General features: G+C 47.4%; 1 protein-coding gene across 6 annotated transcripts in view; it reads left to right on the top strand.

Moving 5' to 3' along the window:
- Positions 1 to 25,827, top strand: part of smyd3 (SET and MYND domain containing 3) — a 732,860-nt gene that overhangs the window by 651,519 nt on the left and 55,514 nt on the right. For 5 of the 6 annotated variants that reach the window (XM_078557395.1, XM_078557397.1, XM_078557398.1 and 2 more), the window contains 2 exons: positions 6,055 to 6,142; positions 19,150 to 19,324. In XM_078557395.1, coding sequence (XP_078413521.1) covers positions 6,055 to 6,142; positions 19,150 to 19,324 — 263 coding nt within the window. Of the gene's footprint in view, positions 1 to 6,054; positions 6,143 to 19,139; positions 19,325 to 25,827 lie in introns of all 6 variants that reach the window. The other variant, XM_078557396.1, reaches the window with a different exon arrangement.

Below are 25,827 nucleotides of genomic sequence, written 5' to 3' on the forward strand. Positions count from 1 at the left end.
ATTGTGAGTATCACTTGCTGGGCCAGCATTTATTACCCATCCCTAACTGCCCTTTTTACAGGGGGGGCCGTTAAGAGTCAACCGCGTTGCTGTGGGTCTGGAGTCACATGTAGGCCGGAGCAGGTAAGGACGGGAGATTTCCTTCCTTAAAGGGCGAACCAGATGGATTTTTACAACAATGCTCTTGAATGGTATCAGACTTCAATTCCAGATTTTTACTGAATTCAAATTTCACCATCTTGGATTCAAACCCGGGTCCCCAGAGCATTGCCCTGGGTCTCTGGAACACTAGCCCAGTGACAATACCACTATGCCACCGCTCCCCCCAACCCCCTGTGCTGTTTTGGCCTTCTCTTCAAACATGGGGGGTGTATTATAGACATGGAAGCTCTTCTTAGGCCTTTATGTGAACAAGAGGTGAAGAGTTCATTACAACGAGTTAATTTGATCTTGGCTAATAACTGCCAGCTCATCTGAAAGTCCACGACCCAGTTGTGAGGGGTTTTTTTTTAAAAATTCCGCGAGTATGTTCATTTTCTCCCACACCTACACAGACAGCCTTTTGGGGATTGAAGGATCACAGTCCACAGCCAGGATTCAGCACTTCCCCATGCCCCTACACCCCCCGCCCCCCACCACATCTCTTGTTGTGTCTGCACAATGTCACTTTGAGAGGGAAGGACGGATACAGGCAGCTGCTGTGCAGAGCAGAGCCTCTCTGTGTTTGGAAACCTTCAGGCATTCTGTGCACCAGGGAACAATTTGAAGTACACACACTGAAAGTTTTTTTTTTCTTTCTCATTATGGGATGGAAATGAGATGTACAATATGGATTTTTGCAATAAACAATTGCGGCGTGTCTGTGCTGACTGAGCGGTGCCCTGCAGTCAGACACACACTTGATGTCTCTCTCCTTCTCTCTCTCTCTCTCTCTCACCTTCTCTCTCATTCACTCTTTCCTTTCCCTTTCTCATTTTCTTATACTCGCTCACTCGAGCACTTCTTTCTCTCTCTCTTCCTCTTCCTCTCTATTTTTCTCTCTCTCTCACTTTCTCTTTCTCTCTCTCCCTCCCTCTTTTACATTCACCACTGCTGTAGTTTTAACATTTGGTTCTTCTCGGACTCTAACCGTGGGGCAGGGGGGCTGAGCCGGCTTCACCCAAATAAACACAAGAAGCCAATACATAGACATCATTCAGCAATTTGATCTTTAGAAGCTCTGAATGTAAAAGTGTTGTTTTTTTCCCTTACTCTCCGCCCCCACCCCCCCCCACCCTTCTCTCTCTCACTGTGTATATGGTATGCTTTCCTTCTGCTTTATCTTGTATACCAAAAATGTCTCTGTCTCAATGTGGGTCACCTCACTTCCTCTGTTTATGTGTGGTGTTTCCCGCCTTGGTCCTGCTTTGCTTTTCTTTTTCTCTCTCTCTCTCTCTCTCTCACACACTCCTTCTCTCAGCCTCGATCTATTTCTTTCCAGCCAAAGAAGCTGTTTCCCACTGTGTTTGCACATTGTCAGTCTCTCTCTCCCTTTCCCCCTCTCTCTCCCCTCTCTGCCTTTCCCCCTCTCTCTCCCCCCTCTATCTCTCTCCCTCTCTCTCCATCTCTCTCTCTCCCTTTCTCTATCTCTTCATCTCTCTGTACTCTCTCTCTCTCTCTCCCTCCCTCTCTCTCTCTGTCTCCCTTCCCCCACTCTCTCTCTTTCCCCCTCTCTCTCTCCACCACCCTTCTCCCTCTCTCTCTCTCTCTCTCTCCCTCCCTGCCCCCCACCCCCACTTTCTCTCCATCCTCTCGTTGGTGCTGGAGATCCTTAATGTAGCACTGTGTAACTATGTGGTCCCCTTCCTTATAAGAACGAATACAATTGCACTAAAAGCTTCTCAGAGAAGGTTCAATCAACTGATCCCTGGGATGGTGGGGTTGTCTTATGAGGAAAGGTTGGGTAGGTTGGGCCTCTACCCATTGGAGTTTAGAAGAATGAGAGGTGGTCTTATTGAAGCATATAAAATCCTGAGGGGACTTGACAGGGTGGATGCTGAGAGGGTGTCCCCTCTTATGGGGGGGTCTCCCACTTAAGACTGAGATAAGGAGAATTTGTTTTCTCTCAGAGGGACATCAGCCTGTGGAATTCTCTTCCCCAGAGAGCAGTCAATGGGTCATTGAATATGTTCAGGACTGAGTTAGATAGATTTTGATCAACAAGGGACTCAAGGGCTATGGGGAGGCAGGCAGGAAAGTGGAGTTAAGGTCACAGTCAGGTCAGCCATGATCTTATCGACTGGCAGAACGGGTTTGAGGGGCCGAATGGCCTACTCCGGCTCCCAGTTCCTGTGTAGATTGAGACCTGATGGCCCTTTTGACAGATGATTCCAGGTTGACGGTTTTTTTTTATTTTGCAAAACATCTGCTGCTTCTAATTTAAGGTTGAACATCTTGCCTTTAATTTTTTTTTTAAAGGAATAGGCCACTTCCTAAATGCTCAGAGCTGCCACAGAAGCTGTGTGATGGTGGCCAAAAACAGCAGAGTGTGCAGCTGGATCTGCATTTGCCTGCACCCTCCCCCATTGCGGGACTAAAATGCCCATGGGTCCCGTGTATCCTTGTGCAGAGGTAATGTTGCCAGAAATAAGTACATAAAACAACTCGCTGACTGGATTCTAATCAGAACCATCTGTGGGCAGTAGCTTGGAGGGGTGGCTGCAGAACCACATCAGACGCAGGCCGGTAAAGTGGGTGCACGTGTGCGAGCGTTTAGCGGAGGTGCAGCATGGACTCAACACGTCTGGAACTTCCGACTCTTGTGGAACACCCACCATTTATTAAGACTGAAACTGCGCCTGTTTCAGCAAGCTAGCTTTGCCTCCGCTGAAAGACTTTGCCTTTCACGCAACAATGAACTCTGCAGGGCTGGCTGTTCCTTCCTGAAGGTGTCTCCCTGCGTGTACCGGGTGCACAGGGCAGTGCTTCTGCGATGGGAAAAAAAATGCCGATTCTCTGTGATATTTTATCATGAACTTGTAAATGATAATGGAAGACATGTGTGTCTGTGTGTTTCTGTGTGTCTGTGTGTTTCTGTGTGTCTGTCTGTGTGTGTGTGTGTGTCTGTGCACGTCTGCCTGTATATGTGTGTGTGTGTGTGTGTGTGTCTGTGCATGTCTGCCTGTGTCTGTGTGTGTGTGTGTCTGTCTGTCTGTGTATGTGTGTGTTTATCTGCGTGATTATCTGGTGGCCGTTTACCCAAAGGGCACATCAGCCAAGCCTGACCCTGTCCACACCCACACTATAGCGATCTGAACCTGCTTTAAATTGGGAGGTGAGCAGGATGGGGAGAAGGCCACCTGATTTCACTCATCGCGTGAGCAGTCGCAGTGAAGGTTACTACTGCACTCAGTTTTTTTGCACCATAGATGCCTTCCTAGTGCAGAGCACATCTCAGCTGTGGCTCGGTGAGCAAAACTCTGGCCTCTGACCCAGAGGTTGTGGGTTCAAGTCCCGCTGCAGGCACTTGAGTATGTCTTCCAGACTGACACCCCAGTGCCGTACTGAAGGAGTGCTTACAGACAATTGATGAAACCAGATCCTACATCCTCCCTTAGGTGGACGTAGATGATCCCATTGCACTGTTTTGAACATGTCCTGACTCATATTTACCCCTCAGCTGATAGATTGTTTGATAGATAGGTAATTTGACGTAATTTTCGATATAGTGTGGTAGCAGAGTGGTAATGTCACTGGACTAGTAACCCAGAGCATCTCAACTAATGATCTGGAGATATGAGTTCAAATCCCATCACAGTGGCTGAGGAATTTACATTCAATTAATCAAATAAAAGCCTGGAATAAAATGCTAGTATGATCATGAAGCTATCAGTCAAAGCCCATCTGGTTTACTAAGGTCCTTTAGGGGAGGAAATCTGCAGCCCTTACCAGATTCTCCCTACGTGTGACTCCAGACTCTTAACTGCCCTCTGAAATGGCCTAGCAAACCGCTCTGTTCTGTCAAAACTGCCACCTGGCATCTACCTGGAAATGTGGAAAGCTGCCCAGGTATGACCTGTCCACAAAAAGCAGGACAAATCCAATTTGGCCAATTACTGCCCCATCAGTCCACAATCAGTCATCATCAGGAAAGTTAACTCACACATAACCTGCTGATCGATGCTCAGTTTGGTTTCTGGCAGGACCACTTGGCTCTAGACCTCAAACGTGGACACAAGACCTGAATTCCAGAGGCGAGGTAAGAGTGACTGTCGTTGACATCAAGGCAGCTTTTGTTCAAGTAATATGGAAGTCAGTGGGATGGTGGGGGAAAGCCGTGCACTGGTTTGAGTCAAACCCTGTACAAGGGAAAAGATGGTTGTGGTTTTTGGAGGCCAAATTACCTCAGTGGCAGGACATTGCTGCAGGTGTTCCTCAGGGTACTAGGCCTGACCATCTTCAACTACTTCATCAATGACCTTCCCTCCTTTCTGAAGTGGGGATGTTCAATGATGGTTGCATAGAGTTCAGTGCCATTCATGACTCCTCAGATACTGAAGCAGTCCTTACCCGCATGCAGCAAAACCTGGACAACATTCAGGCATGAGCTGATAAGTGGCCAACAACATTCACACCAACAAGTGCCAGGCAACAACCGCCTCCAACAAGAGAGAAGCTAACCATCTCCCTTTGACATTCAATGGCATTACCATCACTGAATCCCCCACTATCAACATCCTGAGGGCTACCATTGACCAGAAACTTTTCTGGAACAACCATATAAATACTGTGGCTACAAGAGCAGGTCAGAGGCTGGGAATTTTGTGGTGAGTAACTCACCTCCTGACTCCCCAAAACCTGGCCACCATATCCAAGGCAGAAATCAGGAGTGTGTTGGAATGCTCTCCACTTGCCTGGATGAATGCAGCTCCAGCAACACTGAAGAAGCTGGACACCATCCAGGATAAAGCAGCCCGCTTGATTGGCACCTCATCCATCATCTTCAATATTCAGTCTCTTGACCACAGAGGCACAGTGGCAGGAGTATCTACCACCGACAAGATGCACTGCAGGAACTCACCAAGGCTCCTTAGACAGCACCTTCCACACCTGCGACCTCTACTACCTGGAAGGACAAAGGCAGCAGATGCATGGGAACACCACCACCTGCAAGTTGCCCTCCAAGCCACATACCATACTGATTTGGAAATATATCGCTGTTCCTTCACTGTCGCTGGGTCAAAATCCTGGAACTCCCTCCCTAGCAACACTATGGGTGTACCTACACCACATGGACTGCAGTGGTTCAAGAAGGCAGCTCACCACCACCTTCTCAAGGGCAATTGGCGATGGGCAATAAATACCGATCTTGCCAGCGATCCCCAGATCCATCAACGAATAAAATAAATAGGTGGATAGATTATTTATATAGATAATTTATATAGATTACCTATAGACAATTAATATAGGTAATTTATATAGATTACCTATCAATTATTCATATAGATAATTTATACAGATTTATATAAATGTGTATAGATCACCTATATCTATATTTATGTATACAATTTTTATAGATTACTTGTAGATTATTTATATAGTGCTTTTCAGGATACCCCAAAGCACTTTACAGCTAGTTAAGTATTTTGTAGTAATGTAGGAAAATCTATGGTTGTGGAAGAAACATAAGAAGACAGGTGTAGTCAATAGGTAGAAATTTCATGTGTTAAGAGCTTGACATGTTTAATAATCTTAGAAAAGCACTTTCTCAGCACCAATGGCAGATGTAAGTGGGTTTCAGAACAATTTACTCCAACCAGCATCTGTTCATGCAGCCGCGCTGAGGCTCCCGAGATGATCAGAGTGTCTGTTGCTGTCAGATAGGAACACTCTTTTTTTCATTGACGTGAAGCTGAGCAGGAATCTGGGGTGGGGAACTGGGCCGGTGGGGGAGGAATGAACAGTGGTTGACAACTCCTACTGTTTTCAAGTAATGAGAGGCGGTGGGGGGTGGTGGTGGAGTGGGTGGGCCCTGACATGGTTAAGGGTATGAACTTTCCTTCTTATTCTGTGCAGGATTCTGATCTGCTGGCAGGCGAGGAACATGCCTGGAAGGAGGTCGAGGAATCGATTCCAAAAGTGGAGGAGCTGCAATCTGCAGGAAGTATCCTTATGATGCAAGGCCTCAGGCAACACTGAGACCAATTACATCTACATGGCTGATGCGAGATGAAGCTTGCACATCAACCCTTACAAGATAGAGGCAGCCTGCATCCCCATGCTTTGTACTTTGTGCACACGGCTTCTCTTTCTCCAATTCTGGTTCCTTCCAACTCCTCCCTTTGATTGGAAGCTTTCCCCAACTCCTTCTGACTGAGGAGCCGCGTAAGTGACCTCTCCGGAGGGTTCTGTAAGGAAACGGTGACAGGGTAAGGGTGGGTGCAATTACCCAATAGTTTTCAGGGGTCGCTCACTTTCCTTCTCTCCTTCCTACTTCTCTTCCAGTGCCTGCCTTCCGCCATGAATGTCGGTGACGTGCTGCAGTGTGAGTGCGCGGCCACACTCTGAGCTCCTGCTCAGTCGTTCCAGGAACAGATATTTAGGCCTGAATTTTGCTCTCAGGGTGTGCCCGAGATCGAAGCGGACCTAAAACGCGCGCCCGGCTGAGATCGCGCTATGATCGCGCTATGATCGCGATCTCACGCTAGCTGGTCAATTAACGGGCAGCCAGCGTGAAACGCTACCCGGAGAAAGGCCGGTAGGGATGGGAAGAGGGTGGGCACTGATGTCACCGCGGGTACTGGGGAGCGTTTCCACCGAGCTCCCTGAAGGCGGGACAGCTGCCCCGGGGAGCTACAGACCTCCAGATAACAAAAGAAAGCGCAGAAATGCTGTCAAACAAAATGTCCACGCTGCACAATCAAGCACCTGAAAACAGACCTCATCAAAAAAACAGCCCCCCGGGTATTTCTTTTTATTTTAAATCCTAACGGAGATTTCAATCCCCGCCCTTGGATGATGGTTTCATCAAAAATGTAAAGCCCGCCCGTCCGATTGGCCTGTCTGCCGTGAAACGTCGCTGACAATTGGGCCGTTAATGGGCTTAATTACCCGTCTAATTGTCAGCGGGTGCGTTCCTGCCGTCGGCGCGCCCCACCCAGTGAAATATCGCCGCGAGTGCACGATGAGGGCGGGACACTCGCTCGACGCCATCTCGGGCAATCATACGCCCGTTCGGGTCAGGCACGCGCCCGACCTTGGGATGCAAAATTCTGTCCTTAATGTCATTTTGCTGCAGTAACAAAGTGCCAAGTGCTGCTTGCCCTAGTGACCCTATAACTGATGCTGCATGGTGAACAAGTGTGGTGGGATCATTTGGTGCAGTGATAATGTTCGCTCATGATTGCACTGAATTCAGTGCCATTTGCCACCTCTCAGTCACCGAAGCAGTCCATGCCCACATGCATCAAGACCTGGACCACATTATGGCTTGGGCTGATAAGTAACAAGTAACATTTATATGCCACCCAAGTGCCAGACACTAGCCATCTTGAACAAGGGAGAATCTAACCATCCTCCTTGATATTCAATAGCATTGCCATCACTTAAACCCCACCAGCATCCTCGGGGTTACCATTGACCAGCCATATAAATACTGTGGCTACAAGAACAGGTCAGAAGCTGAGAATTCTGCTGCAAGTAACTCAACTACCCGACTCTCCAAAGCCTGTTCACCATCTACAAGGCACAATCAGGAGTGTGATGGAATACTCTCCACTTGCCTGGATGAGTGCAGCTCCAACAACACTCTAGAAGCTCGACACCAGCCAGGACAAAGCAGCCGCTGGATTGGCACCCCATCCGTCACCTTCAACGTTCACTCACTCCACCATTGATGCACTTTATACAAGATGCACTGTAGCAACTCACCAAGCCTCCTTCAACAGCACCTTCCAAACCCACGACCTCCACCACCTAGAAGGACAAGGGTAGCAGATAGATGGGAACACCACCACCTGGAAGTTCCCCTCCAAGCCACACACCATCCTGACTTGGAAATATATCGCCGTTCCTTCACTGTCACTGGGTCAAAACCCTGGAACTCTCTTCCTAACAGCACTATGGGTGTGCCTACACCACATGGACTGCAGCGGTTCAAGAAGGCAGCTCACCACCACCTTCTCAAGGGCAACTAGGGATGGGCAATAAATGCTGGCCTAGCCAGCGACGCCCACATCCCACAAATGAATAAAAAAATACATTGCTGGTGTAATATCTTGCGGGAATGAAATGTGACACTGAGTCACGATGCCTCTTCCACCAAGTTCCAATATCTTGCTTGTGTTATAGGAAGGGAGGAGGAGGTAAAAATTTAGAGAGACCAATCCACACGATTCCCTGATCACTTCCCAACAGAGAGGGAATACCCACTGTTTGAACACCATTCTATAGGGGCCCTGCTTCCAGGGGAAGGTGTTATTAAAAATGAGAAGGATTGGTCCACTGGCCTTGTTGGTCGCTTTTCTCAGGTTGTTTCTGTACTGTTCCAGGTTAGTGTATCATGCACCCTGACATTTGACTGCCTATCAAGTAGCGCATTATATCAGCTCTCTGTTGCACATTAGCTCCTGGTCCAGGTTGTCTTAGTTCAGTGGTCATGCTCTCCACCTGAGTCAGAGGATTATTGATTCAAGTCCCACTCCAGAATCTTGAGCACAAAATCAAGACTGACACCCCAGCGCAGTACTGAGGGAGTACGGCGCTGTCAGAGGTACCATTTTTCACACGAGACAAAAAAACCGAGGCCCCCTCTGCCTCCTCAGGCAAAAGATCCTACGGCAAAAATAAAAATACCTGAAAAACTCAGCAGGTCTGACAGCATCTGCGGAGAGGAACACAGTTAACGTTTCGAGTCCGTATGACTCTTCAACAGAACTAAGGAAAAATAGAAGAGAGGTGAAATATAAGCTGGTTTAAGGGGGGGTGGGACAAGTAGAGCTGGATAGAGGGCCAGTGATAGGTGGAGATAGCCAAAAGATGTCATAGACAAAAGAACAAAGAGGTGTTGAAGGTGGTGATATTATCTGAGGAATGTGCTAATTAAGGGTAGAAAGCAGGACGAGCAAGGTACAGATAGCCCTAGTGGGGGTGGGGTGGGGTAAAGGAATTGAAAAAGGCTAAAAGGTAGAGATAAAACAATGGATGGAAATACGTTTTAAAATAATGGAAATAGGTGGGAAAAGAAAAATCTATATAAATTATTGGAAAAAAAAGGGGGGCAATCAGAAAGGGGGTGGGGATGGAGGAGAGAGTTCATGATCTAAAATTGTTGAACTCAATATTCAGTCCGGAAGGCTGTAAAGTGCCTAGTCAGAAGATGAGGTGCTGTTCCTCCAGTTTGCGTTGAGCTTCACTGGAACAATGCAGCAGGCCAAGGACGGACATGTGGGCATGAGAGCAGGGTGGAGTGTTGAAATGGCAAGCGACAGGGAGGTCTGGGTAATGCTTGCGGACAGACCGAAGATGTTCTGCAAAGCGGTCACCCAGCCTGCGTTTGGTCTCTCCAATGTAGAGGAAACCGCATTGGGAGCAACGAATGCAGTAGACTAAATTGAGGGAAGTGCAAGTGAACTGCAGCTTCACTTGAAAGGAGTGTTTGGGCCCTTGGACGGTGAGGAGAGGAGAAGTAAAGGGGCAGGTGTTGCACCTTCTGCGGTTGCATGGGAAGGTGCCGTGGGAGGGGGTTGAGATGTAGGGGGTGATGGAGGAGTGGACCAGGGTGTCCCGGAGGGAACAATCCCTGCAGAATGCCAAAGGGAAGATGTGTTTAGTGGTGGCATCATGCTGGAGTTGGCGGAAATGGCAGAGGATGATCCTTTGAATGCGGAGGCTCCCAATGCGGTTTCCTCTACATTGGAGAGACCAAACGCAGACTGGGTGACCGCTTTGCAGAACACCTTCGGTCTGTCCGCAAGCATTACCCAGACCTCCCTGTCACTTGCCGTTTCAACACTCCACCCTGCTTTCATGCCCACATGTCCGTCCTTGGCCTGCTGCATTGTTCCAGTGAAGCTCAACGCAAACTGGAGGAACAGCACCTCATCTTCTGACTAGGCACTTTACAGCCTTCTGGACTGAATATTGAGTTCAACAATTTTAGATCATGAACTCTCTCCTCCATCCCCACCCCCTTTCCGATCCCCCCCTTTTTCCAATAATTATTATAGATTTTTCTTTTCCCACCTATTTCCATTATTTTTAAATGTATTTCCATCCATTGTTTTATCTCTACCTTTTAGCCTTTTTCGATTCCTTTACCCCACCCCACCCCACCCCACCCCCACTAGGGCTTTCTGTACCTTGCTTGTCCTGCTTTCTACCCTTAATTAGCATATTCCTTAGATAATATCACCACCTTCAACACCTCTTTGTTCTTTTGTCTATGACATCTTTTGGCTATCTCCACCTATCACTGGCCCTCTATCCAGCTGTACTTGTCCCACCCCCTCTTAAACTAGCTTATATTTCACCTCTCTTCTATTTTTCCTTAGTTCTGTTGAAGAGTCATACGGACTCTCCGCAGATGCTGCCAGTCCTGCTGAGGTTTTCCAGGTATTAGTTTTGTTTTGGATTTCCAGCATCCGCAGTTTTTTGCTTTTATCTTAAAAGATCCAAGGCACTGCTTTGAAGGAGAGCATAAGAGTTATCCCTGGCCCCTTAGCCAATATTTAACACTCAGCCAGCATCACAAAAAACATTGCTACGTGTGGGGGCTGACTGTGTGCAAATTGGCTGCTGTGTTTCCTACGCCACAATAGTGACACTACTTCATTGGCTGTAAAGCATTTTGCGATGTCCTGAGGCTATGAAAGTTACAATAGAAATGCAAGCCTTCGCTCCTTTTCTTTCTATTCCAACCCAATTATTTTCTTGGCTTACACATCATATTTGCTCTTGAGTTTGCAAAGCTGCTAAGTAGATTGATGACAGCTTGAAAGGTTAATTGTATGGTAACTGTTCTTGACTAGAGTTGTCTCATGTGGTGAAGTGCCCAGCCTGGGTTGGCTGATTCTTTGATCTGGATGGTACAAAGCAGTGCAGCAACAGCCTTACTCAATAGTCAGGGATGTCCTTGCACAAAGCACCCATTTTTCAGCAGCTCTTACGGTGCCTTCCCACTGTCGGGGAGAGTAAGGCCGTTTGTCAGAAAGCTGAGAGAACAATGACGGTAAAACAATTATTTACATCAGGTGGTGGATGGGTGGGGCATTGTGGGTTAGTACGTGGGTTGTCCTTGTCCCCTTGGGGACCTAAGGCTCCTGTCCTTGCGGGCGACTGTGGACCCAGATAAAATGAGTTTGAAAGGTTGGCACGCATGCCAAACAGGCAGTAGGCTGGCAGTGTCACTTTGGATGGCTGATGAGAAAATGGGTAACCCACATTGATGGTAGATGTTTCTCTGACCTCAGGCCTGAGGTATATTATCAGAGCAAGGTGAGAGGAGGGAATGTTTAATACTGACGCCAAGCAGAAAAAAAGGATGGGGAATTTTCCACTTCCCAGCGTGGGCGTCCCTCAGTTGGTGACCTCAGGATTTTATATTTTACTGAAATTGAGGCTAAAAGTGACATATGGGGATCAAAAGAAGCTCATGGTTTTGAAGCTGAGAATGTAGACTCGGTGTAGACTTTAAAAGCGCAGCTTTTGTATGCAAAGGGAGAGAGAAGGTAAGATATTTGCTCTCAGCACCCCTCCTTTCGTACAGTGAAATAATGTAGGTGGCAGCAAATTCTCAGGCATGGCATGGAGCTCCTGGAGTTAGGCTTCTGACCCTGCTAGGCCGCCCTCATGACATCACTGATGGGGGAGTGTCCCCGTGCATCCTACAGCAGGGCCGCAACTTCAGGCTGGCCTGAGACCCTGACCCGGCAACACTTTCCTGGGTTATTGGGGTGTAGGGGTTGGTGGAAATCACATGACTGCCGGTTGTCTTGTTTTGAATTTCGCCATGCCCCCTGTAGAGTCTATCCTGTCAGTGTTAGAGCAGCAAAGGTCTATAGGGTTAGGGAGATGACTCAGACACTATTAAAATTGCAGAGCACTTTGACCAGTTGTCCTGCTAGGCTGCCCTTCTCCCTGAAGATGTGTGGGGGTTTGGAATGTTCAACCTTAAATCTTTTTGATATTACACAAATTTATAGCCCAGATAAAGGCCATTCAATGAACTGATCTACACCAATAGTTACGTCCAACACGGGCCTCCTCCCGCCCATTTTGCCTAACTCCATCATATATGTTTCTCCCTTATTTATTTCTCTTAAGTTATTCATCTCAATGACTCCTTGTGATAATGAGTTTCATATCCTAACTCTCTGAGTACGGAAATGTCTCGTAAATTCCTTACTGGACTCACAGGCGAGAAGCTGATACTCGTGGCCCCCTAGTTTTTACTGTCACAAGTGAAAACACTTTTTTTCTACTTATGCCTTGTCGAATACCTTTTATAAAATCTTGAAGGCTTCTATCAGGTCACCCCTCAGCCTTCTTTCTTCCAGAGGACAAAGCCCGAGCCCTTTTAATCTTTCCTGGCGGGTGTAACCTCTCAGTCCTGGTATTTTCCTTGTAAACTTTGTTATCTCCTTCTCCAGCGCCTCTATGTTGTTTTTATAATACGGCGACCAGAAATGTGTACAGTAGTCTAACCCAGGCTCTGTACACGTTTAACATAAGCTCTCTGCTTTTCAATTCTATCCCTCTAGAAATAAACCCCGGTGCTTTGTTTGCATTTTTATGGCTTTATTAACTTCCGTTGCCGCTTTCATCAATTTGTGACTCAATACCCCTCCATCCCTTTGTCCTTCTCCCCCATTTAGGCTAATTTCCAAGGATTAAGTGACCTCTGTATGCGTCCTACTAACATGCACCACCTTACACTTGACTATATCAAAGTCCATAAGACCATAAGACATAGGAGCAGAAATTAAGCCAATCGGCCCATCGAGTCTGCTCTGCCATTCAATCATGGCTGATAAGTTTCTCAACCCCATTCTCCCGCCTTCTCCCCGTAACCTTTGATCCCAAAGGTCCATTTGCCAATTACATTTTATTAATATTTTTCAATCTGTCCTGTTTAGGTCCAAGCCTGCTGCACCCCACATGGCAGGGTGGTTAGCTCAGATGTCTCTGTCTTTCTGCGGAGGTTACTCATTCCTACCTAGAGTTTAACAGGCAGCCGACTAATGCCTCCAACAAAGGAAAATAGCCAGCTGGTGAGAGCCCCATCGTCTATTTTCTGGGGAGGACTGTGTGCACAGTTGCCAATGCTGCTCTCAGGTGCCCAATAATGGTTGAGGACATCTCCTGTTTCTGTCGTTCTGACAGTTCACCCCTCCCGCTCCCCCTCTACCCCACCAGTCAGTGTTCTGCTCCATGCGGTACTGTCGCTGGGGGCGGGTGAAGGTTGTGAGCTTCCAGTGCTTCACGCCAGAGGCCAGTGAGGAGCCAGAGGGGAATCCAGAATGAGGCCAGTTCTGTTCTCCTCTGATGTGTGCACCTTCCAGTGGACACCATTGGTCGGTGATCAGCAGTGGGAATCGGTGCTCTCTTTTTTCTATTTGCCTCCTAAAACCAGTGGTACTGAGGCTGATTGTGGTGCTCCTGTTGCCACTCCCACAAATGTCGGTTACCTCATGAAAGACCAGGGATCGATCCTGGCATCAGCTGGTGGTGCCATCTGGCCTTGTGTGGCTCAATAATGACACAAGCACATACAAAAACTCTGCCTCCCATCTCCTGTCCCTGCTCTCTCCCCACCCCACCCCACCCCACCCTGCCTCACGTGTCCTTCACCCTTTCCCTATTTGCCTTCTCTCTCTAGCTCTCCTGTTCGTCGCTCACCCTCTTCCCCTGTCTGCCCTGCTGTCTACGCGTTTTCTCTCACTTTCTTTCTCTCTCTCTCTCTCTTTCTCATATCCTCTCATTCTCCCTTTCTCCCTCTCTCTCTCTCTTCCTCTCGTCTTCCTCATTCAGTGGAACAAACAATTCACATAACTACCTACGATCCCTCCAAATGAAGTATAAACAGTCACAAGAGATTGCGGAGGTTGGCACACAGCGAGTTCAGATCACAAGACTGGTTTGCAATGATCAGTATATTGAAGGTAACTCCTGTTTGTGGATCTTATTCTCTAGATAGCAGCTTTCAGTTTACCTGCCGTGGCCCCACCATCTAACTGAGCAAAAGCCTTTCATGACAGTGGCAAGACATTCCTACACTATTGAAGTAAATTATTACTAGCTGGCATGTTGACCCGTTTATTTTATATTTATTATTACGTTTTGCTTTGTTGCATGCATGTTTTATTCGAGGCTATGTCCTGTAGGAAGCGGCCAAGCGAAAGCCGCAGTTAACATTACCCTGGACCATCTTCCAAGTTCTGCAGCCCTTCCACCCCAGCTTTCTGAATAATTGAATTCTTTATAAATATGTAACCCTCAGTCAGTTCGCTGATTTCTTTCCTGAATCAGACAGAATGAGCCTGGTGAGGGGAGGTGCTAATCAGGCGAACTTGAATGGCGTTGAACCTTTTGAGTGTTGTTAAAGCTGACCTCATTCAGAGGGGTGACGTGTATTCCATCGGACTCCTGATCTGAGCCTTGTCAATGGTGGGGAGGCATGAGAGGTCAGGCGTGGGGGGCCATTTGTGGCAGGATACCCAACTCTGCCCTACTCTTGTAGCCTAGTCCACTGCTGGTGAATGGTGACTTCCAAGATGATGCTGGTGTCTGCTTCAGCTATTGTGGCGCCATTGAAAGGAAAACGTGGGATGGCTGAGCTTTCCTTTATTCGTGTTGACTCATACGGGGCACGAATGTTGCCTTTAATTGGTCGGCCCGGGGCCTGGTAGATATCCAGATCCTACAGTGGGCTGGCATGGGCTATTTCACTGTCCGAGGAGTTGTGAATGAAGCTGAACACGGCAGAATCGTCAACATACAGCCCAACCCCTGACCTAATGACTTATTTATTCATTATTTAGCATGTGCATACCTAAGCGAGTGAGGGCAAGACATTGTTGCAGGAGCTGAAGATGGCTCGAACCAACCGATACACGCCTGGATTTCAGATGACTGGGTCTCCATGTTGACCATGACTGTTTCCCTTGTGTCCAGCCAATGGAAAGTTTTTCCTATGACCCCCCCACATTGTCCTTGACACCATTCAGAGCTGGTGTCCCTTCAATCAAACTCTATGTCCATCCCCTCCACCGCCAGTGCACTGTGGCTGCAGTGTGCATTTCAGCAACTCATAAAGGCTACAGACAGTCGCTTGGTGGTACAGAACTTGAATATTACTGAAAAGGGAGACATGTTGCTGAAGCTTTTCATCTTGCTCTCATCAGGACAAACACAAGCATGCCAAATTTCAAACGACCACAACAATGTACGCTACAGAGAGCCTCTAATTCCCTGTTGCTTACCCCATGGCAATGCCCCGGCCAATCAGAGTTGACTTGCCAACCAATCAGCACCCTTTACTCCTGTAATTGTTGTAAGTGTTTGAAATTTGGCATTCTTGCATTTGTCCTGATGAGTGCAAGGTGAAAAGCTTGGGTAGCTTGCCCCTCTTTTCAGCAATATTCATAAAGGTTACTTAGGCAGCAGCCCCCTCCCCTGCACCTTACCACCGAGAAGGGCAAGGTGAACTGTCACCTCCAAGTTACACAGCATCCTGACTTGGATACATGCAGCTTCCCTTGCTTCACTATCGCTGGGTTGATGTCCTGAAATTCTGACCTTCACCACGGTGACAGCATCGTCACCACATGGGCTGCAGCGGGTGCAAAGAAGGCAGCCCACTACCCACCGTCTCCAGGGAAACCAGAGACGGGCCATAAATGCTGGCCTTGCCAGTGATTCCCACATCCCGGGGGCACGTAAGATAAACAGAATGCGTGAAGGGTCTGTGATGCCCCAAAGCTCTTGAATCTGAGCCTTCATCCTCATCGAACATCCCCCAGCTTAGAATGTCTCCTGGCCCACAACACAGCACCACATCGTGTGCAGATAACCAATTGCGTTTTGCCTGTAAACTGTTCAACCCTACCGACTCATTTAGAGGTAGAGTGTAATATGGAACATTCAGTGACAATGTGTAAGTAAGCCTTAGGGTCAGTTTAACATCGGAATGGTGCAGCACTCCTAACAAGGGTGTTGTTCTGGTCTGACTTCCAGGTTTTGTGCAAACTTCATTCATGGCTGTGCCTGGCTGTTGCTTTTCCTCTTTTTATTGAACCAAAGAGATGGGCCCAAAGCCTTTAGTAAATGGCAGCAGTCAGGCGGACAAGAATAAGAGGGAGAACAAGAGGTCAATTGGGACCGGCATTGAATTTAGAGAACAGAAACAAGTCTTTCAGCCAGACAGGTCTGTGCCGGTGCTTGTGCCCCACACCGAACCTCCTCCCACCTTATTTCATCTGCTCCAGGGTTTCCCAAACTGTGGGTTGTGACACCCAGTGTGGTCACGAGAGGAGATTTTGGGGTCGTGAGCTCCAAGACAGCCATGGAGCTCGGACTGATTTCTGACAGCTGTGAGGCCCTTTTAAGTCCTCGCCATTTTTCCCATTGGTGGCCACTGCCTCATGACTGCTCCCTGAGGCTGGATCGCTGCTGCAAAAACAAACCTGGGAAAAGGTAGGTTCATTTTTTTTACCCCCCCACCGCACCCTAAATTTTCACTCTGGGGCCACATAGAATCACAGAATCTCACAGTGCAGAAGAGGCCCTTCAGCCCATCGAGTCTGCACCAACACGTGAGAAACACCTGACCTACCTGCCCCTCACTTGAACTTATGTCCCCTCATGACTGACCCTTCAACTAAGGGGAACAACCACTCCCTATCCACCCTGTTCATGCCCCTCATAATCTTGTACACCTCGATCAGGTTGCCCCTCAGTCTTCTCTGCTCCAACGAAAACAACCCAAGTCTATTCAACCTCTCTTCATAACTTAAATGTTTCATCCCAGGCAACATCCTGGTGAATCTCCTCTGCATCCCCTCCAGTGCAATCACATCCTTCCTATAATGTGGCGACCAGAACTGCACACAGTACTCCAGCTGAGGCCTCACCAAGGCTCTGTACAACTCTGAGGCACTAAAACAGGGTCACACCAAGAACATGTTTGGGAAGCACTAATCTAAGCCAACAGCTTAACCCTCTATTCCTTTTTCCCTCATGTGCTTATCTAGCTTCCTCTTGAATGTATCTGTTATTCACCTCAGTTACTCCACGTTCCATGTTCTTACCACTCTGGTCTGCCTTGAAGGAGGTGGTTATGCTGCAAATTAAGAGTGGGGGCAGCTAATGCTAAACACTCCGAGAGGACCCAGCTCCATTTAATCCTAAACCTCTGCCTTTCAGGTAAGGGTTACATGCAAGTGACTCTTGTAGCCACATAAATACTGTGGCTACAAGAGCAGGTCAGAGGCTAGGTATCCTGCAGTAAGTAACTCACTCCTAACTCCCCAAAGCCTGTCCACCATCTACAAGGCACAAGTCAGGAGTGTGATGGAATACTCTCCACTTGCCTGGATGAGTGCAGCTCTAACACTGAAGAAGCTGGACACCATCCAGGACAAAGCAGCCCGCTTGATTGGCACCCCTTCCACAAACATTCACTCCCTCCACCACTGACGAATAGTAGCAGCAGTGTGCCATCTACAAGGTGCACTGCAGAAATTCACCAAGGCTCCTTAGGCAGCATCTTCCAAATCCACCACCACTACCATCTAGAAGGACAAGAGCAGCAAATACATGGGAACATCACCACCTGGAAGTTCCCCTCCGAGCCACACACCATCCTGACTTGGAAATATATCCCCGTTCCTTCACTGTCACTGGGTCAAAATCCTGGAACTCCGTCCCTAACAGCACTGCGGGTGTATCTACACCACAGGGACTGCAGCGGTTCAAGAAGGCAGCTCACCACCACCTTCTCAAGGGCAATTAGGAATGGGTAATAAGTGCTGGCCTAGCCAGCGACGCCCACATCCCGTGAATGAATATAAAAAAAACTCCAGTGCACAGTACAATGTTGACTCTTAATGCCCTCAGGGTAACTAAGGCTGAACAGTAAGCACTGACTGACAGTGACATTCGCATCCCAAATCCAAATTTGGATAAAGTGGAACAAGTGTGTTGCATTATGCACACAAAACCTAGACAAAGTTTGGCGATGGGTTTGTTTGGTATAACAGAGTTAGCTTGATGCCAAGTTTGGTTTTTACATGCCTCAATGCAGTGAATAAAGGATGACAAGAAGTACAAATGTGTTGAGACCTTGGGCAAAGAAGGAGTTAGAGTGGGAAGCTGCGTATTGAGTCTTGTGTTGGGAGTGTAGCTCTTTTAAAGCCAGCCTAATAAACTAAATCAACAAAATGAGGGATAAAGTAAACACAGCCCCTAAGTTAGGTCAGCTGTAAAACCAAAGACAAAGTTTAAAGAAAACTTACAAACACCAAACCATAATGTGATTAAGAGGGTCGATAAAGCACCCCAACCCCCGCGGTGCCCACCGGGCACGGAAGGCCTCGACAGTGCCGGCAGACACCGCGTGCTCCCTCTCCAGGGACACCCGGCTGCGAACGTAGTCGCGGAAGAGGGACAAACAGTCGGGCGGGACTCCCCCCTCGATCGCCCGCTGCCTGGACCTGTTAATGGCTAACTTAGCCAAGCCCAGGAGCAGGTTCACGAGGAGGTCCTCCTCCTTCCCGGCCCCCCTCCGCGCTGGGTGCCCGTAGATCAGGAGCGTGGGGCTGAAGGTTGGGAGTGTAGGTTGGTGTGTTTGGAGTTTCTGAAGAACGAGACATCCTCATGTATAAAAACTGTAAAAGCAGTGGGGGATGTGGTCACACACCACACAAGACAAGTCTCCACCATTCCTGCTTTGAACTGTCTAGCACACTGCTCTGGTATAAAAGAAGATTAATTAAATTGGAGATATATTGTGTGTCGAATTTTGTCTCGGAACAAAGTAGCCAGGAGCACGAGGCCCTTGAGTGCAGAGCAGATGCCCTTATTTAGCCTAAAGCAGCTGTCTTTTGTAAAATAATATCTTATGGGTTTCTGTTTTACTTTCCTGCCTGACTCCTTAACTGAAGTTAATAACAGACTGGGAAGAGATTATGGACATATGCCAGGCTCTCCTAGATAAGAATCGAGATGTCCTGCCAGACACTAACCTCTATCTGTCGAAGATGCTCGATGCTGCCATGGACGCCTGCATTCAGCTCGCTCGCTGGGAGGACGCTTTGAGCTATGGCATGAGGACCCTGCATTCCTATCAGTAAGTGGCAAAACTCCCATTGTAATGGTGTCATCCCTGTCTTTGCCTGAGACTGTGTGTGTGTGTGTGGGTGGGTGGGTGGGAGGGTGGGTGGGGTTGGGGTTGTTTGTGTCTGTGTGTGGGTGGGTGGGTGTGCGTGAGAGAGAGAGAGAGAGAGCGCCTGCCTCTGTTTCCAGTCCTGCCAAATCTGGCACTCACCCGTCATTTGAAAAAGAAATTTATTTCAATTTATCTCACTCATAATAAAAACATAGCCCATGTATGTTATTGGTTTTATAATCTTGTCTCACTCTTTTAGATGATAAATCTGATTTAATAGTTCCCTGACAGTGATGACCATCCATCAATACACATCTTCCAGTGCTGCACTCCTTGGCCATTGCTGTTGGACTGCAGAAGTGTAACTAAAAAAAAACCATCTCAGAGAATAACATCTTTAATTTAATCACCCAATGAAAAATCAGTGCTAAGCACTTCTCTGATGTCTTTTAATTCAAGTTAACTCCTCAGAGGCTCTCCCGCAATATCTTTTGAAAGTTATTTTACGTTGCAGCAGAGACTGACTATTCAGCCCCGTGAGCCTGCTCCATCATTCTACTGGATCAACTATATCTTAACTCCATCTACCCGCCTTAATCCTTAACAACCTTACCTAACAAAGATCTATCAATCTCAGTTTTGAATTGTTCAACTGACACCAACCACCAGCCCCCACCCACCCACAACCCTACACCACCCACCCACCCCCAGGATCCTCAACTGTCTATGGGGAAGAGAGTTCCACATTTCCAGTATGCTTCATCTGATTAAGTGCTTTCCAACATTATAAGAGCATAAGAAATAGGAGCGGGAGTAAGCCATTTGGCCCCTCATGCGTAGTCTGCAAACAGTACCTCTGACAGTGCAGCACTCCCTCAGTACTGGAGTATCAGCCAAGATTTTATGCTCAAGTCTCTGGAGTGAGACCCACAACCTTCTGCTTCAGCGGTGGGACTATTCAGCCAAAGCTGACACCAACCCCCCCCACAACATCACCTCTGAATGACCTGTCCCTAATGTTAAGATTAACCCAGGAGCCCTGCAAGAAAGAGCCTTGAATCAACTCAGCTCTCTCTGTCTATGATACCTGACCAGGTGAGAGGACAGTCCAGTTTAAGAACTGACCCCGCCCGGCAATTTCTAAAATCTCTTGTCTTCTGTTTTTTTTGAAAAGTCTCACTTTCGGCCATTTCCTTCTGAACCAAGATTTTCAAATAATTTTCATCGCCATTGCCGAGGCAAGTCTCATAATTTAAACCCTGACTCTACCTCAAGCCCCATCCGGCCTGTGCCCTAGTTAGATGGATCCAAGCCAGATGGTGAAGTAAGAAACAAGACACCGACCTTTGCCTTGATAGTAGGTTTATCCACAGGATGCAGCATTACAGATCCCTGCCTCCTAACTACTAACCCACTGTCCCAGGAGACCCTCTTTGGAGCAAACTGGAACAAATGGCCACAGTACCTAATTAACAGCCCCTTAAAGGGCACTGCAACAAAAAAACAAAAGCTTTAACAAAAACGTATCAAATGAAATTAAAATTTCGCTTTGGGGGCTGATAGGCACTCCAGCCCCAGCGGCGTCCAGGAGGCCCCGTGTGCTCACTCTCCAGGGACACCCAGGTGCAGACATGACCACAGAAGAGGGGCAGGCAGTCGAGTCGAATGATCCCCTCGACCGCCCGCTACCTGGTCCTGTTTATGACAAACTTGACCAGGCCCAGGAGCAGATGAACGAGGAGGACCCCCGATCTGCTACAAGACATCTTCTAATTCTTCTTTGGAATCGTTTTTTTTTAGAATCTTCTAAATTCCATATATTTAAGGAACATAGGCCAACCTACTCAATCTCGCCTGACAGGGCAATCCCCCTCATCCCAGGAATCAGTCTAGTGAACCTTTGTTGTACTCCTCCAGGGCAAGTATACCCACTCATAGGGAGGAAGACTGAAACTGTGAAGCGTATGAAAGGCTTGCGTGGGTCAATAGCCAGAGGTCACAGTGCTGGACTTTCATGATTGGCTCCTTAATCGTGAGACAGGCCATTTCCCAATGTCGCGTTCCCAAGTTCTGAATGAACCCGCACTTGCGTATTATTTTCTCCCTTGGGAGTTGGAGTCAGGGTCGCTGCCAACTGAAGCAGGCCTGAAGTCAGCAGGTTAGAAGGCCCGCCTCCATTCACTGGGACATTGACCCAGTTCTGGGGATAACTGTTAGGCTCTGGTGCTCTCCCCTCACCTACACCCACCCCCATGCCCCCTCCATACTCCCTATTCCTCTCCATTCCTGCATGCCCCCTCATATCTCCCATTCCTCCTCTGTACCCCCTCATATCTCCCATGCCCCCTCGATGTCCCATGCCCATTCCATACCCCATCATATCTCCCAAGCTCCCCCATGCACCCTCCATACCCACTTACTCAGTATCCGCTATGGACAGAATTCATGAGCAGTCATCCATTCAAACTCCACTTGAAAAATTTGCTCCTCTTAGGAGCTTATAAAACTGTCAATCAAACGTGGTCATTCAACTCCACTTGAAAAGAAATCACTTCTTCAAAGTGTTCATAAATCTGTCAAAATAAACAAACAGCCATTCAAAACCTCTTCAAAACACTTTAATCTTTTTAACTGCTCATAAAACTGTGAATAAAACAAAGCTCACAGATCCCTTGACAGGTGTGTCAACAAGTTATGCTAAGCAAAATCTATCAGTGAGGTTTGAAACTCAGCCAAGCATTCATAATGAAATTCCATTACAAAGATGTATAAACAACCCCCCCCCCCCCCCCCCCCCCGAGCTCAATACAATGGTGCCTTTGAAGTGGTAGCCATCTGTTCAGTTTTTCAAAGGCTCAACAGATGCCTGGGCTTTAAATCAATGTAAAAATCAAAACATAGGGTCCAGATGACATAGTAATAGATGATTTTCAATACTGTTGAATGTGGAAAAGCACTTTATGCACTGGATAACATACTCTAATGCATCTGAATACTTATACAATGCTGATCAATTTAATGGTCACTTACCTTTTAAGCACAGAGCCCTATGATCAATCACCACATTAAACACATACTTATCTTACTGTACAGCGCCAATTATGACATTTGAAGTTGGAAAGACCTTTTAAATTTACCGATCAAAAGGTTCTCAATGCCACAACACGCTTCCCCCAAGGTTCACAAACTGACTGACCTGACGTGTTACATACAGGCCTCAAGAACCCTTACACCTCGCTGAAGATCTCAAACTTGGGGAAATTCAAAATTGAGGCAGGCATTTAAAATACAGAACCCAACGTCACTTTTCACGGGCGGGGGGTTTGTGACCCACCATGTTTTCGGCCCTGGTCAAAATGGTGGCTGGTGGGAATCGCCTGCGAAATGTAAATTTACGGTAACCCCCCCCCCCACCAAACCTGGATTTTCAGCTCCCCGGCTGAACTTTGGGATGGGCAAAACCCAGCCCTTGAAATCATCGGCAAAAGATCCAGAGGAGAGATGAGGCAAAATCCTTCCACCCGGGGAGTTGTTAGGATTGGACTGCTGTACCTGAAAAAGCAGTGGAAGCAGCTTCCACAAATAATTATAAAATGGTGCTGGACTGATTCTTGAGGTTGAGGAATTTCACTCGGGGTTGCAGACAAAGAGTGAGGATGTGAGACTGAGCACAACTGTCCTTTCAAAGCCAGCCCAGGCATGATGAGGTAGGTGAATGGCCCTCCTTCTGTGCGGTAAGCTTCTACAACTCTACGGTAACCTTCGATCAGGTTTGGAAATCTTGCTTTGTCCTTCCAATGGAGAGAGTGCTGGGATGGGAGTAGCTGATTACTGATTTGAAATCTCATGGAGATACACAATATGGAGCTGGAGCACGACATCAGGGGAGATGGGTGTGACCTTGTGACATTTCCAGGACATAGCTGGGATACTATAAATAAACGGAATGCATGTGGATTTAGTTGGAATACTTGGGATGATATGGGAAGAGGTTTGACTCTTGATGATGTGCAAAATTCATTACAGTAATACTTAAAATTTTGAATTGGGAAACTCTCTATACAGCAACGTAAATGTGTTTTATGTAAATGTCTAGCTCTGAAATTCCCTCCCTGTCCTTTGCCTCGCTCTCCTCCACTTCTTGAAACCGAGCTCTGTGGTCAAACGCTGATGTCCTGATGTGTCATTCTTTGGTTTGTTGTCACTTGTGGTCTGATAATGTGCCTGTAAAACACCACGGGGTGCTTTATTATTTTAATGGCACTATACAAATGTGAACTGTTGTTGTGATGAGTCTGCACACCCTACCATTTCATAGAACAGACTGTTATGCAGCAAGATAATGAGCAATGAGGAGGGTGACACACACACACCCAGCAGCTACACTCACATACAAAACCAGCTGCCACAATGTGTAAAGTGCACTGATACTCCACAAATGTGTTCAATTGTTCTGCTTGCATCGGACGTGGAAATCTGCTTATTTACAAGGAATGGGATAAGTAGGGCCCAGGAGGCAAAGCAATATAGAATCAGCTCTCAGCTGTTTTCCACCTGGCCAGGTGACTATTCACCTTGTGTGCACCATAAACAGGATAAACTCCATTCTCTTGAACCATTCCTATCTCCTTCCTGTTTCCCGCTTGCCCCTTTTCCATTTCTGATGTTTTTTTCTACTTTCCATCTCCCTACGCCTTACTTACTCCTCCCAGCCACACAGACGATAGGCAACCTGCTCTCAGATCCGCACCCCCCCCACCACCCCCAACACAATATTGCTATTTAGATTGTGAGCTGCTCATGAGGAGGTTTACTGGAGCAATTCAGGGCGACGAGTCCATTGAACATCCCATGGCTTCTTGCCCGAAGGCAGTGAGATTCTCTCGGTCAACTTTTCAACCTCTCACCCCAACAGTGTGACAGCCTGCGATGAACAAGATGATCAGAAATGATGGGCACCAGTGCAGCATCCTCAGCAAATGTACGAATTAGGAGCAGGAGTAGGTCATTCAGCCCCTCGAGCCTGCTCTGCCATTTGATAAGATCACGGCTGACCTGATTGTGGTCTCAAGCGTTGCTATGGTGCATAAGAAACACAAGCGCACCCAGTGATTCATCCTCAATAACAGCAACTTTCATTTTTATACTGACTTAACATAGCAAAACAGCCCAAGACATTTTTTGCAGAAGTTTTAACAGAGCAAACTCGACACCGAGCCACAGAATGAGATGTTAGGGCAGGTCCCTCCCTAACAGCACGGTGGGTGTACCTACACCACATGGACCCCTTCTCAAGGGGCAACTAGGGACGGGGAAAAAAATCGCTGCCCGCGATGTCCACACCCCATGAATGGATAAAAAGATGACCAAAAGCTTGGTCAAAGGGGCAGGTTTTAAGGAATGCCCTAAAGGAGGAAAGGGAGGTGACGAGATTCAGGAAGGACGCCCCAGAGCTTCGGGCCTAGGCCGCTGAAAGCAGAGCCACCATTGTCGGAGCGATGCTCGAGAGGACAGACATACTCCCTCTCACACAACCCCAAGACTGCGTGTAGTTTCTGTAATAGCCACGATGTCAATCGAGACAGGGAAAACAAGCAGCCTGTTCCACATGTCAGTAAGATTTGTTTTTTTAAAATCTCTGATCTCATATATAGAGACATGAATTTATCTTTGACTGGAAGTTGACATTGCTCCCACATCTGTATTTTCCTTAACTCCTATCACAATGACACACAAACTGCAAGTTGAAATGAATCATTCCGTTGCATTTTTCTTGTGGACATCAGTGAAATATATTTAATGCGGTGGGTTTCAGGATTTTCCATACGGGTAACTCTGGGAGCCCATCTAACCTCATTTCTGAAAGATAGCATGAGGTACAATGCGAAGTTAATTCCAGCGGTCGATGTACTCCTATCAGTTTCCAGTCAGGTAGGGGTGGTTAAACTAAAGTGACTCCAATAGTGCTGGCAATCAAAGGGAACCAGCAATGCAGTAGTAGAAAACAGATATTAACTCACTATTCTGTGGCTATATACTAATAAACCAACAAATAATGATGCATCAGGGATCCCTTGAATCCAGTTACAAATCCCTTAGGTGTTAATGGTATGTTAACTATATTGTTAACATACACAGGTAAAGGGCATTGCTTAATTAAGCACTTAGAGCAATTATCAAGAGAGACTGCCATCCCAAGTGTGGCTTTTCCCAGCACTGTGCATCTCATTCCTCTGGCTGGACATCGATTTCTCTGGTATATATAAGAGCAAGGACATACCCACTGTGCTCGCAAGGAGGTCTTGTGGTGCAATGGGTAGCGTCCCTGCCACTGAGCCAGAAGCACCGGGATCGAGTCCCACTCCAGGCCTTGCTGACGAAAGAAGGTGCGTTCATAATGTGACCAACAGGTTGAGTATCCAATAGGATACAGTACAGATACAATAGGATACTCAGGTTGAGTA

Source organism: Cetorhinus maximus, chromosome 14 (genome assembly GCF_964194155.1).
Source record: "Cetorhinus maximus chromosome 14, sCetMax3.hap1.1, whole genome shotgun sequence".
NCBI classification, from domain to species: Eukaryota; Metazoa; Chordata; class Chondrichthyes; order Lamniformes; family Cetorhinidae; genus Cetorhinus; species Cetorhinus maximus.